This window comes from Acromyrmex echinatior, chromosome 6 (genome assembly GCF_024713525.1).
Source record: "Acromyrmex echinatior isolate Ae372 chromosome 6, ASM2471352v2, whole genome shotgun sequence".
Classification (NCBI taxonomy): domain Eukaryota; kingdom Metazoa; phylum Arthropoda; class Insecta; order Hymenoptera; family Formicidae; genus Acromyrmex; species Acromyrmex echinatior.
In genome coordinates, this window is record NC_141857.1 from 7,235,133 (window position 1) to 7,251,088 (window position 15,956).

The 15,956-nt window shown below is 33.4% G+C and overlaps 2 protein-coding genes across 2 annotated transcripts; one reads left to right on the top strand and one right to left on the bottom strand.

Moving 5' to 3' along the window:
* The first annotated feature begins 402 nt into the window (after nucleotides 1–402).
* On the top strand, nucleotides 403–6,478 carry betaCOP (coatomer subunit beta). The gene is made up of 9 exons (XM_011069400.2): nucleotides 403–551; nucleotides 731–1,147; nucleotides 2,758–3,091; nucleotides 3,167–3,455; nucleotides 3,537–3,877; nucleotides 3,951–4,212; nucleotides 4,534–5,340; nucleotides 5,436–5,671; nucleotides 5,752–6,478. The coding sequence occupies exons 2-9, from the start codon at nucleotides 780–782 to the stop codon at nucleotides 5,980–5,982; spliced, it is 2,868 nt and encodes a 955-aa protein (XP_011067702.1). The 5' UTR covers nucleotides 403–551; nucleotides 731–779; the 3' UTR covers nucleotides 5,983–6,478.
* Nucleotides 6,366–15,542, bottom strand: trpl (transient receptor potential-like). Its single transcript, XM_011069399.2, has 17 exons — nucleotides 15,203–15,542; nucleotides 14,666–14,882; nucleotides 13,829–14,026; nucleotides 13,502–13,691; nucleotides 12,424–12,609; nucleotides 12,035–12,225; nucleotides 11,736–11,914; nucleotides 10,785–11,069; nucleotides 10,231–10,421; nucleotides 9,788–9,870; nucleotides 9,515–9,636; nucleotides 9,255–9,442; nucleotides 8,692–8,882; nucleotides 8,385–8,584; nucleotides 8,014–8,307; nucleotides 7,544–7,664; nucleotides 6,366–7,231 (listed from the first exon to the last, which is right to left on the bottom strand). The coding sequence occupies exons 1-17, from the start codon at nucleotides 15,374–15,376 to the stop codon at nucleotides 6,660–6,662; spliced, it is 3,582 nt and encodes a 1,193-aa protein (XP_011067701.1). The 5' UTR covers nucleotides 15,377–15,542; the 3' UTR covers nucleotides 6,366–6,659.
* Nucleotides 15,543–15,956: the final 414 nt, after the last annotated feature.

Genomic DNA, 15,956 nt, shown 5'->3' on the forward strand with positions numbered 1-15,956 from the left:
TGAAAAAATTTGTCTCAGTGCATGTGCCTAATGTTGATTGGCGCCATTTATAGTTTAATTGTTAGTTAGAAGAAGACAAAGTTAGTAAAAGAAGAGGTTAGGACGAGGAATTGCGTTATAAATAAAAGTTGGAAATGGCGACTTCTGATTAATTGGTTTATTCTTTTCATACCCACTCTATCTACTGCTTACTTCCAGCGCGAGTTCTGATTGGCTGCTGCTTTTTTATTTTACTGTTAAGGTGTGAACGTACCTTTAGGCTAGTATTACATTTGTCGTACGACAAAGTTTTTAAGTTCATTGATTAGCTATAGGATAAAAAATCCGACAAGTTCTTTTTCCTGCAGCCAATCAATAGGCTTGAAATACTTTCTCATACGACAAATGTAATACTAGCCTTAAACTGTGGCCACCATGTTATCTTATCCCTTCCATCATGCATATGACGATATGACACGTATATCGGTTCTCTCTACTTCTATATGAATCTAAATGTCAGTAAACTTTGACAGGTTCTTATTTGTACGCGTTTTTCTCAGCTCTGATTTTAGGTATGTACCTAATTCATTGTTTGTAAACGTCTCGTATCACGTTTCGATACGAATAATCCATACAATGTGCTAGGATGCAGATACATAACCTTAAACTTCACTTATCCGTTTTTACTTCACACATAGAATTATTTGTGGAAAAATTAATGATGTTATTAAAATTTCGATCTTTTTCGCAGATCTTAAGATAACTTACTTCTCAGTACGGTGTTACAAACAGCTAAGAAAATGAGCACGATAACCGAGCAACCATGTTACACTCTGATAAACATCCCTACCGACACAGAACCACTCAATGAACTCCAGTTGAAGCAGGATCTTGAGAAGGGTAGTGTCCAGACGAAAATTGATGCGCTCAAGAAAACGATTCATATGATCTTAAGTGGTGAACGATTGCCAGGACTCCTAATGACAATCATTAGGTTTGTTCTGCCTCTGCAGAATCATACCATCAAGAAACTATTGCTAATATTCTGGGAGATTGTGCCAAAAACCTCTGCCGATGGCAAGCTGTTACAGGAAATGATCCTAGTATGTGATGCATATAGGAAAGACTTGCAGCATCCCAATGAATTTGTTAGAGGATCCACTCTCAGGTAAGAATATAAACGAATGCAAGTCAAGTTGTAGATGTCATTGTATATAATTAATATTAACCCATAATAGGAATATATGGGTCTAGTATTCCAATTCTATAACTATTAACGACAGTGTTGATATTATCCCAATATACAAATTGTTGATAGCAAATTGTTATCAAGTTGACATGAAACTTGTTCAAATTTGGTGATAAATCTGAAATCAGCAATAAACTCATTTGTCAGCAAAACTGTTTATATAACCAGCAAAAATCAAGCAAAATTTTAATCATTAATTTGCTTTCGACAAGCTTTGCATGGTTTTGCCAACAATTTATTCTCATGTTAGCGGATTTTATTATATATATGTACCATCAATGCTGATATAAGATATAACAGAATTTAAATTAAATTTGATACCTTTTTGTCGATAAAATGTATATACAATAAGAATTTTATTAAACTATCTATGTGGGAACACAACCAATAAGAAATAGGAATGGCCAAAACAGTTAAAGCCGGATCTTTGCTTAAACAATTCATTGTGAATTCATATATAGTATGTATGTATATATCAGGTATATTCAATTTAAACTCCAGAGATAAAACGCAAAGCCATCAATGCAAAAAAATTCAGTGTAAGATTTTGGGGACTGTAAAATGTTGATATGCATCTGAGTGATGCCCCCGAAATCTTACCTACAAATTGAATTTTTTTGCGTCGATGGCTTTGTATTTTGACTTCGGAGTTCAAATTAGATAGGTCTGGTGTGTGTGTATATATATATATATATATATTGGGTCATCTAAAAAGTATCCGCGGTTTTTAGATGACCCAATATTATATGTGTGCGCGCGCGCGCGCGCGCGCGTGTGTGTGTGTGTGTGTGTGTGTGCCTGGTGTATATATTTGCGTGCGTGTGTATGTATACCGTATTTGTAATCATTTTGAACTGCGTCCCAAAATTTTATCGGATTTAAAAATGCAGCTAAACTACTGAAATATCACAATTAAATTTTGAAGCTCAAGAGGCATCTATTAAAAAACTCTTAATATGCTGGAAATCTGTAAATATTAAAAATCTGTAAAAATCTGTAAAAATTTATGGATTTGGGATACTAGTGATCCTGGGACTTCTTAATTTTTAAATATTATAATGATTTGCAATAATTTGGTTTTACAATTTTATTGTTAAGTTTTGTTTTTTATTCATGTAGGCTAATTATTGTACTATATATTTATACTAAGAATTCAAATATATTGCAATATTTTATATAGTTGAAAATTTTAAAATTTCTGTATATGATATTGATAATATAAAGATTTACAAAAAATTTATTTTGAGAGAGTTAAAAGAAAAAGGAAGGTTTTTCAGTTTAAAAAATACTGTTTTCTGAAAAAAAATATCAGTGCGTTTAAATCTAACAAGATTTGGAAGTAATAAATTAATATTTTATTTATTTTTTCAATCAGCCTCTTATACCATAAATTAAGAATATATATAATTGAACTTGACAAATTTTTAAAGAAAATAAAACTAATAACGAAAAATTTAGACTTTTTAAGAACTTATATTTTTTTAATGTCACTAAAAGTAGTGTATTTTTGTTACGGATTAAATTTGCAGATTTTTGTGCAAATTAAAGGAGCCAGAACTTCTAGAACCACTGATGCCGGCAATAACTGCTTGTTTGGAGCACAGACACTCTTATGTCAGACGTAATGCAGTGCTCGCTATTTTTACTATATACAGAAATTTTGAATTTCTCATACCGGATGCTCCAGACTTGATTGCAAAGTATCTGGAAGGGGAACAAGATATGTCATGTAGAAGAAACGCATTCTTGATGTTGCTGCACGCCGATCAGAGTAAAGCTCTCGCATATTTAGCTGCGTGCCTCGATCAAGTGCCGAGTTTTGGAGATATACTACAATTGGTCATTGTTGAATTAATATATAAGGTATAAATAAAATGCGTTATATTTAATGCACGATCCATATATTTGTCTATTATTGATATAATTTTTCTCTTCTAGGTTTGTCTTGCAAATCCATCGGAAAGAGCACGTTTTATCAGATGTATTTATAGTTTGCTAAATTCACCTAGCGCTGCTGTACGTTACGAAGCAGCCGGCACGCTGGTGACTCTTTCCAGTGCGCCAACCGCGATCAAAGCCGCGGCTTCTTGCTACATCGAATTGGTTGTCAAGGAGAGTGACAACAATGTCAAACTTATCGTACTGGATCGGTTAATTGCGATGAAAGACAGTCCTGTATACGAAAGAGTGCTACAAGATCTTGTAATGGATATACTCCGCGTTTTAGGTATTATATTAATGATAATAAGATATTTTTTGGAATTTTTACATTATTAACAACAATATTATTATTGATATCTATTAATAGGATCACCAGCCTTGGAAGTCAGGACAAAAACCTTAGCTCTAGCCATGGATTTGGTTACAACTCGTACGATTGAAGAAATGGTCCAGCTTTTGAAGAAGGAAGTTCTTAGGACAGCTGGTGGAGAGCATGAAGATGCTGGCAGATATCGCCAGCTCTTGATACGAACTCTCCATACATGTTCCATGAAATTCGCGGATGTTGCTGTTACCGTCATTCCGGTTTTGACCGATTTTCTATCGGAAAGCAACGAAGCAGCAGCTACGGATCTTCTTGTATTTATTCGTGAAGCTATTCAAAGATTCGAGAATCTCAGACCATTGATTATCGAGAAATTGTTGGAAGTGTGTATGCAATAGTTCAGTAAAAAATATGGTTGGCAAAACTCAGAAATTAATTTTGATTTTGATAAATTAGGTATTCCCTCATATACGATCCGTAAAAGTACACAGAGCTGCACTTTGGATACTCGGCGAATATGCCACATCAAAAGAAGACATAGAAGCTGTGATGAGTCGTGTACGAGCAGCATTAGGCGAGTTGCCGTTACTCGAAGCAGAAAACAAACGTCAAGCTGGCGAAAAGTCCGAAGATGGTAATTCGCAGGCTGCACCTGCGCAACTCGTAACATCTGATGGTACTTATGCGACTCAAAGTGCTTTCAGTGCTGCATCTTCACGTAAGTAACTCTTATTTTTACATAAAATTCTTCATTTGCACAAGAAATGAAGTTTTTTTTTAGAAAATAAATTTGAATGTTCTGAATGGGCATGTTTAAGTTGACAAAGCGACTAGCCTGCTCGCCAAGTAAATGAATATGATTGGTTGTCACTTATAGATCTAACCAATCACATTCAATCGTTCGGCAAGCAGGCTAACTGCTTTGTCCGGCTTGAATGCGCTCATTAAAATTTTATAATATTAATTTTGAATGCAATTTTAAATAAACATAAAACGGAATGCATCTATTGTGTGTTAGTATATACGTTTGAATTAATAGGGAAAAAGGAAGAAAAGCGACCGGCATTAGTGCAATATATGATGGAAGGCGATTTTTTTATTGGTGCGTCCTTGGCTACCACATTGGCAAAATTAGCTCTCCGTTATAAGATACTTGAAACCAACATCCAAAAAAGCAATAGATTGCAAGCAGAAGCAATGTTTGTAATGTCCAGTGTATTGCAATTGGGCCGTTCAGGTCTTCCCTGCAAAGCAATGACACACGATGACGCGGAGAGAGTTTCCCTGTGCCTCAGATCTCTTGCTTGTCCAACACCTCTCGTACAGAAGGTCTTCACCGAAGGATGTCGCGATGCACTCGGTAGAATGTTGACTGCAAAGGCGGAAGAGGACTCGCAAAATCAAAAGGCTAAGGAAAAACCGGGCAGTATTGTCCAAGTCGATGACGCAATTCAGTTCTTGCAATTGAGCCGAGGATCCGATCTGGCTGGTGGAGCTGGTGATATGTTCGAGCAAAGTCTTAGCGCAGCTGTAGCAGGACGACCTGGCACCAGCGGAGAAACTCCGAGTGCCTTGAGCAAAGTCATTCAACTCACTGGTTTCTCGGATCCAGTTTATGCAGAGGCCTTGGTGCATGTTAATCAATATGACATCGTGCTGGACGTGCTGATAGTCAATCAAACGGAAGACACTTTGCAGAATTGTACATTGGAATTGGCTACTTTGGGCGATTTGAAATTAGTGGAGAGACCGCAACCTGTCGTACTTGCGCCTAGGGATTTCGCTAGTATCAAGGCAAATGTGAAAGTCACATCTACGGAGAACGGAATTATTTTTGGAAATATTGGTGAGTGTGAAATTTATATACTATTGAAAAATTGCAACAAATTGTTGCCTGTTTCAAAAGACAAAAATTACATAGTTATTCTTTTTTATTTACAGTTTATGATGTATCAGGAGCAGGCTCTGACAGAAGCGTAGTTGTTCTTAACGATATACATATCGATATTATGGATTATATAGTGCCTGCGACGTGCACTGACACGGAATTCCGCCAAATGTGGGCCGAATTTGAATGGGAGAATAAAGTTTCTGTTAATACGACTCTGTCTGACTTGAGAGAATATCTTGCACATTTGCTGAAATCCACAAATATGCGTTGTCTTACGCCAGAAAAGGTATATTTGATTTTTTATTAGATTAATTTTGCATTAAAATAGCATTGCTATTTAAAAAATTGTTATTATTTTTTTTACAGGCTCTTTCAGGACAATGTGGATTTATGGCTGCAAATATGTATGCTAAATCGATATTCGGTGAGGATGCATTGGCGAATTTATCTATCGAGAAACCATTGAATAAACCTGATGCGCCAGTGGTCGGCCATATTCGTATCAGAGCCAAGAGCCAAGGTATGGCTTTATCCTTAGGCGATAAGATTAATTCAGCACAGAAGGATCCGCTGACTAAAGTCGTGCAAGTTGCTTGAATTGCATCATTTTGACAAAATGCTCTGCACGAGTTAAGTCTTCGGTTGAGTCTTCGAATCAGATGACTACTTTTATGGAATTTAAATATTATTATTATAAATAAATTTTGCATATTTATAGCATTTAAATTGTTATTTAGACAACACAAACATCCTGATCTTTTAGATATTCTTTTAGACTCGTATTATTTGTCAATTGAAATACATTGAACTTATTCATATGAATCGCAATTATAGTAAGATAACGCCCATGTTAATTATCATATAATTATTATATTGTACAATTATATTACATCTATGAACTTGTCGTAAGCATGCAATTAATAGCGCCGTACACAGGGATAGAATGTATTTATAGACGAGAGAATAAATATATACAGTACTTTATCTATGTAAGTTCTGTTCCTTTATTTCTCTTTACAAATACAAATATTGACAAATATGTAAGAATGTTTATAATATCTGTATCTTTTTAAATAAAATAATTTAATGAAAATGCTTTTACAATCCTCTCTAGAAGTAATTCCTCGTATGACCTTAAAATTTTGAGAAAAATGTGGGATAATTCTAAATTTTTCTAATTTCTAAATTTTTGACCCAAGTTACAATAGATTTTTATATCGACTCTAATTGTGAGAATCTTATTGCTGTCTCTTTTGAAATGATTACTTCTTGGCTTAAAGCCATCCTCCTCTCGATTTACTACGCGATGTAATGCTTACCAGTTTTTCTCGATCATCATTTTTATTATCGTCTGAGCTTGAGGTAACTGTTAATGACGGGATAATCGAAAGTTTAGGACTATGTGAAACTTTCGGCCGTGCTCTGATCGAACTGCTTCCATCTTTAGTGTTGGTTGGAGGTACACCCATAAATGCGACAGCGGATTTGCTTTGATTTTCTATAGGAGAATTAGAAGAAGTTCTTGTAGCAACAGAGATGGTAGCAGTAACGGTGGATTTTGCAGTAGTAGTAGAAGTAGCAACAAGTTTGGCAGCAGTAGTAGTGCTAGTAGTAGTAGTAGTAATAGAAGTAGTAGTAGCAGTAGTGGTAATAGCGATGGGTTTAGCATAAGTATTTGCAGTTTTCACAGGCGTAATTATTGTAGCAGTAGTCACAGCAGTCATAAGTGCTGTATCTGTTGTGGAAGTTGCAGCAGTCGTAACGGATATCATAGGGACAACGGAAGTAGCATTTGTTGACGTCGAAGATTGAGTAACCGTGGATTGAGCAGAAGTTGATAATTGGCCTGAAGGAAAAACAGAATACTATTAGCAATAAGTATCATAAATAAAGTAATCTCACCAATATAACTGTTAGTTATAATTTCTCAGTAATATAATTATAACACATGTACATAGTTATACTGTTATGCATGTATCAGTTGATATTTGCTGGCATGTTATATGACTAAATTAAATATTAAGTATTACTTTATAAGGGAATATAATTTTTTAACTAAAAATTTTCTGTTTTTATGATGAATATGAGTAATGTTAATACAGTTTATAATGTAGTTTATATTCAAATATAAAAAAGTTAAATAATTGTGATTGAGTACCGAGTTGAGTAGATGCCTTCCTTTTGATTACTCGTGGTGGTGATGAACGAAGTGGTAATAACGGTGCAGTAGCCTTCGTTGTTTTTTCGTCAACGAAATCGACTGAGGATGTAGATTTGGTCTAAAACATTTTTGGATAAAATTGCATATTAAGGACGATTATCTTATCGATTTTAATAACCATGACAATGACATATATGAGGTCAAGGTCATGACCCTGAGTGACCTCCAGTAGGTATTAACTTCATTTGTTACTTTTTAATAAATATGCAACAATCAGCGATTGCTAAAACCTGTGTCAAGATCGTTGAAATCGATGAAATCACTCTTATGAAGTTTTACTTTTATTATTTAGAATCTCTATTAAATTGTCTAATAAATTAATAAATTATTAATAAATTATTGCTTAATAAATTATTTTACGTTTATCAGAATGTTTTTATATATACCGTTAATTATTGATTTAATACCTGAAGAATTAATTCAAATGGTTGAGAACCAATGCCGTTTCTAATCGGTTCTGGAGTTTTGTCTTTTCCGAGTCCTGTTTTAGCACCATTATCATCAACTATTTCGTGTAATACATGTAGTATCGTCGCTGCAGTAGTTTCTGGCAATTCAACCGGCACTTCTGGCGGTAGTGGGCTCTTTTGAGTCAAACGTTTTGCTTCCTCCATGGCTCTCTTTAAACTCTGCTGATTCTGTAGTGACGCTTTGCTGCAGCTTTTGCCGATTTGAGAGCTTTTAATTACATTTTTCACCACCTTAAAAAATCACGACGAGAAGCTTATAAGTTTAACCGACTACCATCGGTTTTTTAATGAAATAATAAAGATCGTACTTGATTCCAACGATGTTCAGCCGAAGTTAATACGGCTAATCTGGCGATTCTCTTCCATCTCTCAACGTTATTCTCGTCTTGAGGTTGCTGAAGAGCTATCTCTTCTTGAAGATCGACATCAGCTGGATTTACAGGACCTGCTACTTGGAAGTCTTTCATGAGTCTTCTCTCCCACACCTTCATCTTCTTACCCAGTATAGCTAGTTTCAAAAGAACAGTGACAGTCAATATGAATTGTAATATAATCCTTGATGAACATAAATTTTGCGTTAAGTTTATCTTGTTTGTTATTTGCTAAATTGCTTACTTTTTTCCTTTATGTCGATGTCACCAATGTTCATGCCATTTCTGTGCAAGATGTCCAGAAGTTCGCATCTCCATGATGATAAATCGGACTTAAGTTCGTGAACATCATCTTCGGTGACAGGTTCCATTTCGTGTTCGCTGTGTGCATTTACAACGTAGCGCCATATCAAAGCTCTCATGACTGTACCGTATCTATATAATTGATAGAAAACATATATAACTCACGCCATTATTATGCTGTCATATCCTATCGTCTGCAGAACAACAATGATTAAATTATTGAAGAGTTATATTTAATATTAACTATGAAAATTAATTAAGCCCTAGCTTAATTCTTTCTAAACAATTCTTTCATAATATTTTAAAAAATTTGCTATATTTAAATTTATGTAAATTTATGAATAAGTATCTTGAACTTCTTTAGATTTTATGATTTTTCTTCAAAAATTATGGAATGAGACATAAAAATTCTACAAAATTCCAAGGAATATTTTCTGAGCATTTAAAACTTTTACATTATATTATTATTTTATTTTCGAATGAAGCAATTCAAAGACAGTTTACTTATATTCGCGTGCACGTCGACGTTGACTACAATGTCTACCGATACGTTTCTTCTGCAGGCCGAACAATCGAAAAAGCAATTTCGGTGGTGGGAAGATATTGAAAGGTGGCGGAAGAGTTCCGCTGTCTTCGAAGTAACTCATCCATAACTTTGTTCTTGCAAATTTCCACTCCGTATCAGAATGTTCCTATTGCGACAATGCTTCTGTTGACGAGATTATTAATTCACATCACAAATATCGTTCGAGTCGAACCTTTACCTCAATAACAGCGTAGCTGTTACTCATCATAGCTATCAACAGATTTAGCAGGACAATCACGTTGATCACGGAATATGACCCAAACATCAATAAGCCCCAGAATCGAGTATATGACTTGATTCCTAAAAATGATAACGTACAATAATAATGTACATTGTTGACTACAAAATAATAACGTACATTACTTTTACTGACAAGGTATTAATTTTAAGGAAAAGGTTCATTTTTATAGTTGATATTAAATAGAGTTTTAAATTACACATGTGGACGTACCAGTGAGTTCGAAGCTTTCGATGCCAATCATACCGAAACTGGCCCAGAAAAGACTCTGACACGATTCGAACAGATTACTGAATCTGAAAACATTTTGCACGAGGAATAATTAAAACATTTGTAGAACATTTGTATTATGTTAAAAACAAGTAAATACATTAAAATAAATAAAACAATACATTAGAAAAATTAAATTAAATTTTCATTTTTTCAAATCAAAATCAAAATTACAGTCATTTCGTTTTTTAAGGATAACGTGCTTTAGAAATATACTGCACAAAACCAAATATTTATTATATATATGTGACAAAAGTTGTAGCTTTAATAAATAATTTACGGTACAATCTGTTATTTTTCTCATGATTATTAGGCTGAAGATTAATTTGAAAGGAAAGATACAAACATACGTTTCTCATTTTGTCTGGTAATTCGATTATTCTCACCTTCTCCATCTTAAACAGGCGTCACTGCCGGCATCCCACGAGGGATCCGATATTCCTCTGTAACACTTCTGCCTCTCTAGTTCCGCAAAGTACCACAGCAACTGATTCAAGCCGCAAGCGAAAGCGAATAACACTAAGGTGTAAATAAAAAAGAATTTTACGATGTCGATTACCATTCTGCCTAACGATATCTAAAACAGAAATTGCAATTCTCGTTGATATAAAGTATCAATATAAAAAAGTTATTAATAATTATATTATATATTACAGTATCAGGAGTAACCCTTTGCGGACGGGCAGCAATTATAATTGCTCTTGTTATATTTCAGAAATTACTAGCTCAATTTTCATGAAACTTGATGATTTTTTAGATGATTTTTTTGATTCTGAAATAAAAAATTCAAAATTTAAAATGGTAGATTGCCTAACATGGCAGTTGTGAAAAAATATTTTCGTTGAGTCTACCATTTTCTAAAACTAACTCCTTTATTAACTTCCCTTTCTCAAAGGGTTAATCCTATCGATATTAAATAAAACATTATTGTCATCAATACCTGAAGCGGTCCTAGATGTGGATTAATGCTGAAGAGATGAACAATTTTTAAAGCACTGAAGACATTTGCAGCCGCAAAGAGACCCTCCGCAATCAGTTGCGGATCGAAATCGCTCCAATTTTCTCTTGATATTAGCGCGGCCGATGGGTCCATTCGTATCTCTGCACGCTGTTGAAGATAAGCTGCGAGTCTAAGGATGCCGGTTGCCATATAGAGCGTATTTCTGGTAAAGTCGATAAAGTTCCACATGTCCCGCAAATAGCTCTTCAAACCGTTTATGTAAACCTGCGAAATTTGTTAAATCATGCATCACGGCCTATTGTTAGACAAATATACACAGGAAGTATGGTTTTGCTAAAGTATTTAAAAATTTAAATCAAAGAATTACAACTAAAAGCCAACATTTTGAATGTGCATATATATATATATATAAATTTAAAAACAATTAAATTTTACATAGTTAACATTCCTATTTTTGAATCATCTTTTCAGTAAATACAATCGATTCTAATATTTAAATGATTACATGCAAACAAATTATCACATTCAAATAACATACATATCAAAATATAGGGTCGAAATGTTTAATTGTTTTTTAATTTATATTTAATAAAAAAATTATATATATATATATATATATATATATATACATATATATTATATGTTTTTACAGCCTAATTTCATCTCCTTTGTTTAAAAATTTAGATATAGATCTGAAAATAATTTTGTAGAAATTATTAAAATAATTATATACGACATCCAAGATGATTGTTAAAATATCAAAGCCTTTTGCAGTATTGATTATTGTGCTTGAATTTCTTAATTATTTTAATGGTCCAACGAAAATATTTTCAGATTTGTATCTAAATTTCTACTTCATTAGATACTTTAGCAAAATTGTCCTTTCATACAGAAAACATATTTAGAAGAAATTATAGATGTTCTGCATACCTCTCTCGTCTCTTCCCATATGAATCCAAAAACATACAGCACAACAATACCTTCAAGAGGGGTAGGGGCCGCGCCTCTCTGCCGAGCCAAATAAGCCTCGAGATTTCTCTTCATTTCCTGGCTACCCAGGAGTCTAACGATTTCCACTTCTGCACGCTGCGATACCAGCATGAGTACAACTACAGACAAATACGTAATATGTTAGCTGTTGGTTAGATAATGTCACTGATATTATTATTTCAACATTCAAGTCTTGTCTGTTTTATAATATAAGGTTTTAAAGCTATAATGTAGCTTACACAAAAAGAATAAATAGGATGACGCGTGAACCAAGAATTTCATAAAAGGTCTTCGCATAAGCTGTCCCGTTTTTGATTCCGGCATTAGATAGTACATGATACAATAAAATGGAAATAGAACCGCTGTCTTTGCAAGAATGCCGACTCTTTGCAGAGTTGACATTCTTCGAAATCCGGGAACCCCTTCGTACCTTTGGATAGGATAAGATATTCAAAAGTGTTTTTAAATTCATTTTACAAATTATGTCTTTTGTATATGAAACATCCCTATCTCATGCAGCACATTTTTTTTAAAGAAGTATTCTGGAAAAATCCTTAGGATGTTTTCTAGATGTTTTTAGACCATTCCTTAGATATCTGTGCTGTATGAGATAGAGTCCTTGACTTACCAGATAGCTGCCAAGAGCTGCTGAACGTGAGAATGCGAGACGAATCTTTTTTGCTTATACTCTATAGCTTGCTCCAGACGAGCCAGTTGTTTGCTAAGTATGGCATTTTCTTCTTCTGGATCGTAATTTAAGATGGTATCTAGTTCCGTGGTGGTCCGAACGTATTGCAATAAATCGACAGCGAATCTGTTCGGAACAATTATAATTCTTGATTAACATTAGCAGAATCAACGTTTCTGTACTCTTAAAAGAATCAAGTATATAATAAAGTAATATGAAAATAAAGAAAGTAATAAAAAATTAAATGTTTTATCAGTATATATGTAAAAGCTAGACTTATTGAAAAGTCAAAAAATTTCAGTACCTTTTTTTTTTTCAAGGAATATAATATTAACTCCCCAGAGCTGACGTTAAAATCTATAGCATAGTTACTAACGTTATAAGATATATTCATTTTATATTAATTAAAAAACTTAATCTCAAGGAATCAAAATGACATATTAAATTTTCTTTTGGAAGAGATACAGCATTTATGTTGAAACAATAAATAAATAGGAATTATTGATTATTAGTCAAAGTTAACATTTCTACGAGATGTTAATTTGTAATGTCTTCGAGAACAAATGCGTTGATGTAATTATATTACTAATCGAGAAAAACTAAGTAAGTCGAAACGTTTTACATTTTGTACGATTATGACAATAAATTCAATATATAATAATTACTTCTTGTAATTGGTCGTTATAAATCATTAACCTGTAATTTGCTTTATAATCTCACACGAGCTTGTTACCTTACAGATTCAAAGTAACTGGTTTGACATAATTGGTTTAAAAAAGAATAAATACTAAAAATATGTTAATAAGAATAATCCAATTTATATCTTTGTAGATGTAATATAAAGAAAATTAAATTCTTTGATATTTTTGATAAAGAAATTTATAATTGAATAAGTCCAGCAAACCCACCATCAGCTCCAGAGGGTTAATTTAAAGAGACGAGCAATTATGACTGTATGTTTGGTATTTTTAATTTTACATACAATGTATAATCACATTCTGCGAAACAAAAAACTTACTTTTCTACCTGTCGTCGTAATTTTAAGTACTCGGCTCTACTTTCGGGTTCCGATATGGCCAGTTCCCTAAGTTCCCAACTTAATTGGAAAGCTGTCATTAAGGGATCTGTTGAGCTCAAAGCTATTAAACTTGGACTTGCTAAAGCCTTATATTCGGAAATTCTAGTAGATGACAGACGTAACGGATCGCCTAAATCGTAATTCTAATTAGAATATAATATAATTTTAATTATATTATATCTTCTATCAGCAATTTCTATTGACAATTCATGTATTTTATAAAATCTGTATTAGGAGACGGACTAAATTTATTAGAATATCTCTCACCGATGGTTGCCTGAAGACAATCGTCACAGCCACACCTCACGTCATGCGGCATCGGCAAAGTAGCTCCTCGATCTAGTAAAAGTTTCAAAATTTCATAATTATTGCGCTGTGCCGCGAGCATCAATGGTGTAATGTCCATCGGATATCTGGCTGATGCTGGATCTACCTTCTGCCAGCTGTGTATGATCTGCTTTTCGGCTGTAATTAAAGTACACGAAAGACAAATAATAATTCTAATGCAAATAAATTCTAATGCAATTTTATTTTAATAAAATTGTTTATTTATATTTATAATTATATTTTTGCACAAAAGGAACAATTTTGTTATAGTATATAAAACTTAAGCAAATACACATCTGTAAATGATAATTTTATTGAACCATCAAAATAATTACATAAGAGTACAAGCATAATAATAAGATTTTGATATTCCAATTAATCAGTTTGACTGTTTTATATAATAATGTACACTTGAGGCTAAAATTGGGAAAAGATTTTTAAAAAATTGACATTTTTGAGATTTTTACTCAACATTTTATTAACAATGTTTTTTAAAAATAATTCTTCAGGTTTAAAAAAACTGTTATTGGATTGAAAGAAATATTGTTAACGTAAAAAATGTATTATTACAGATATCTAAATAAATAATTCCAAAAATGTCAATTTTTGAAAATGTTTCGAAACTTTTGACTGTAAATAGTATAACATACCTAATTGTTTTTAGATTTGTATCTGGTCCAACTTTTATATACTTTAGCAAAACCATTCTTTCCGATGGCGACAATCGAAATACTGTACTTGCGAGGTACTATAACTTGAAAATCAATTTTGACTCACAATTTTCAGTTATTTGGTTCGTAAGGAGTTCTTCATGTTCCAACAACAATTCGACCGCCTCTACGAATTCCTGATCAATTGCATGAAGTAGAGCATCTTTAGTTTCAACTCCCATCACAACAAGCAACTCAACCATTTCTAAATGTTCCGCCTCTATGGCCAGTGTAAGGGCACCACGACCCAAACTATCTACACAATTTACGTCTAACTGTTTTGCCTAAAACGTTCAAGCATATCGAGAAATTTCTTACTTTCTATCTTAACTCTATGAAATTGTTGCTATAATTTCTATACGCGAATTATTTCCAGAATTTCGTGGACATTTACAATTAAAGGTCAATTTTAATAAAACTAAACAAAATAAAATTTTATTCTTTATTTTCAGCAAATGTTATGAATTTCGGAAAAAGTAGTTTTTCATATTAAAATATAGATTTTTTTCTTTCTTTGCAAAATCAGCGAGGTTATTTATTCCAAAACTTCTTTTTATTTCTCCATTTTAATCTTTAAATTTTTCTTTAAAATTTCTATATTTACCTTATTCTTGTTTGCAAGTTGTAGAAGCCTCTTCACGTTAGACAAATCGCCTCTCTCTACAGTCAATAGATATTTCTTTTCTTCAAGAGTGAGCGGACGTGGAAGATGAAGCACATAATCATTTGTATCTTGGACCGTAGCTTCCATATCCTTACCGTTCTTCACGTCACTCATTTTGAAGCGTTCAGTTCACCTTTTTACTTCGATAATACGATTACCTTCAATGTCATTTAAATCGCGAACCAAAAACAGTCAAAATTATTTCTTTTTTCACCAGCACATCGATGGCGTATGACAGAATATCGAGTTTCGCAACGATGGTCTCTCGAAGAGAAGACAGTTTAAATGTTTTTTTATTCTTGCGCGAGTCTCCGTGTCACTTGACATCGATTATATAGAGGATGATGAAAATCGAATTACGCGTATTAATGTAGACCCTGTTTGTTGTGGGTGGCGCAGATGGCGATGGGGATAATACAATAGGGGTAATACAGCCGCCATTACCTACGATAGTGCATCTGTGCCTGTTGACTAATTTGCTTACCGATATCTCGTTAGCTGTTTAACGGATTGTACTTGCAATAAGAGTGCGTTCGCTAGAAACGAGGGAATGTCGACGAGTAAACAGAGCGAGTAAACCACCAACTCGATGCTCGCGGAGACTAAGCCGGATAATTCTCTATTGCCTATGCATTACATAATATTCCAATAGTCTCTGGTATATTGAAATAACAATCCTAAGCATGTGATTTTA

Excerpts from the sequence above, each read along its gene's own strand:
- betaCOP (XM_011069400.2), top strand. The coding sequence starts at position 780 with ATGAGCACGATAACCGAGCAACCATGTTACACTCTGATAAACATCCCT. Across the intron at positions 3,456-3,536 it reads GGATATACTCCGCGTTTTAG|GATCACCAGCCTTGGAAGTC; the intron begins GTATTATATTAA and ends ATCTATTAATAG. Across the intron at positions 5,672-5,751 it reads GTTGTCTTACGCCAGAAAAG|GCTCTTTCAGGACAATGTGG; the intron begins GTATATTTGATT and ends TTTTTTTTACAG.
- trpl (XM_011069399.2), bottom strand. The coding sequence starts at position 15,376 with ATGAGTGACGTGAAGAACGGTAAGGATATGGAAGCTACGGTCCAAGAT. Across the intron at positions 10,422-10,784 it reads CACATCTAGGACCGCTTCAG|ATATCGTTAGGCAGAATGGT; the intron begins GTATTGATGACA and ends TTTCTGTTTTAG. Across the intron at positions 9,443-9,514 it reads ACAGCTACGCTGTTATTGAG|GAACATTCTGATACGGAGTG; the intron begins GTAAAGGTTCGA and ends TTGTCGCAATAG.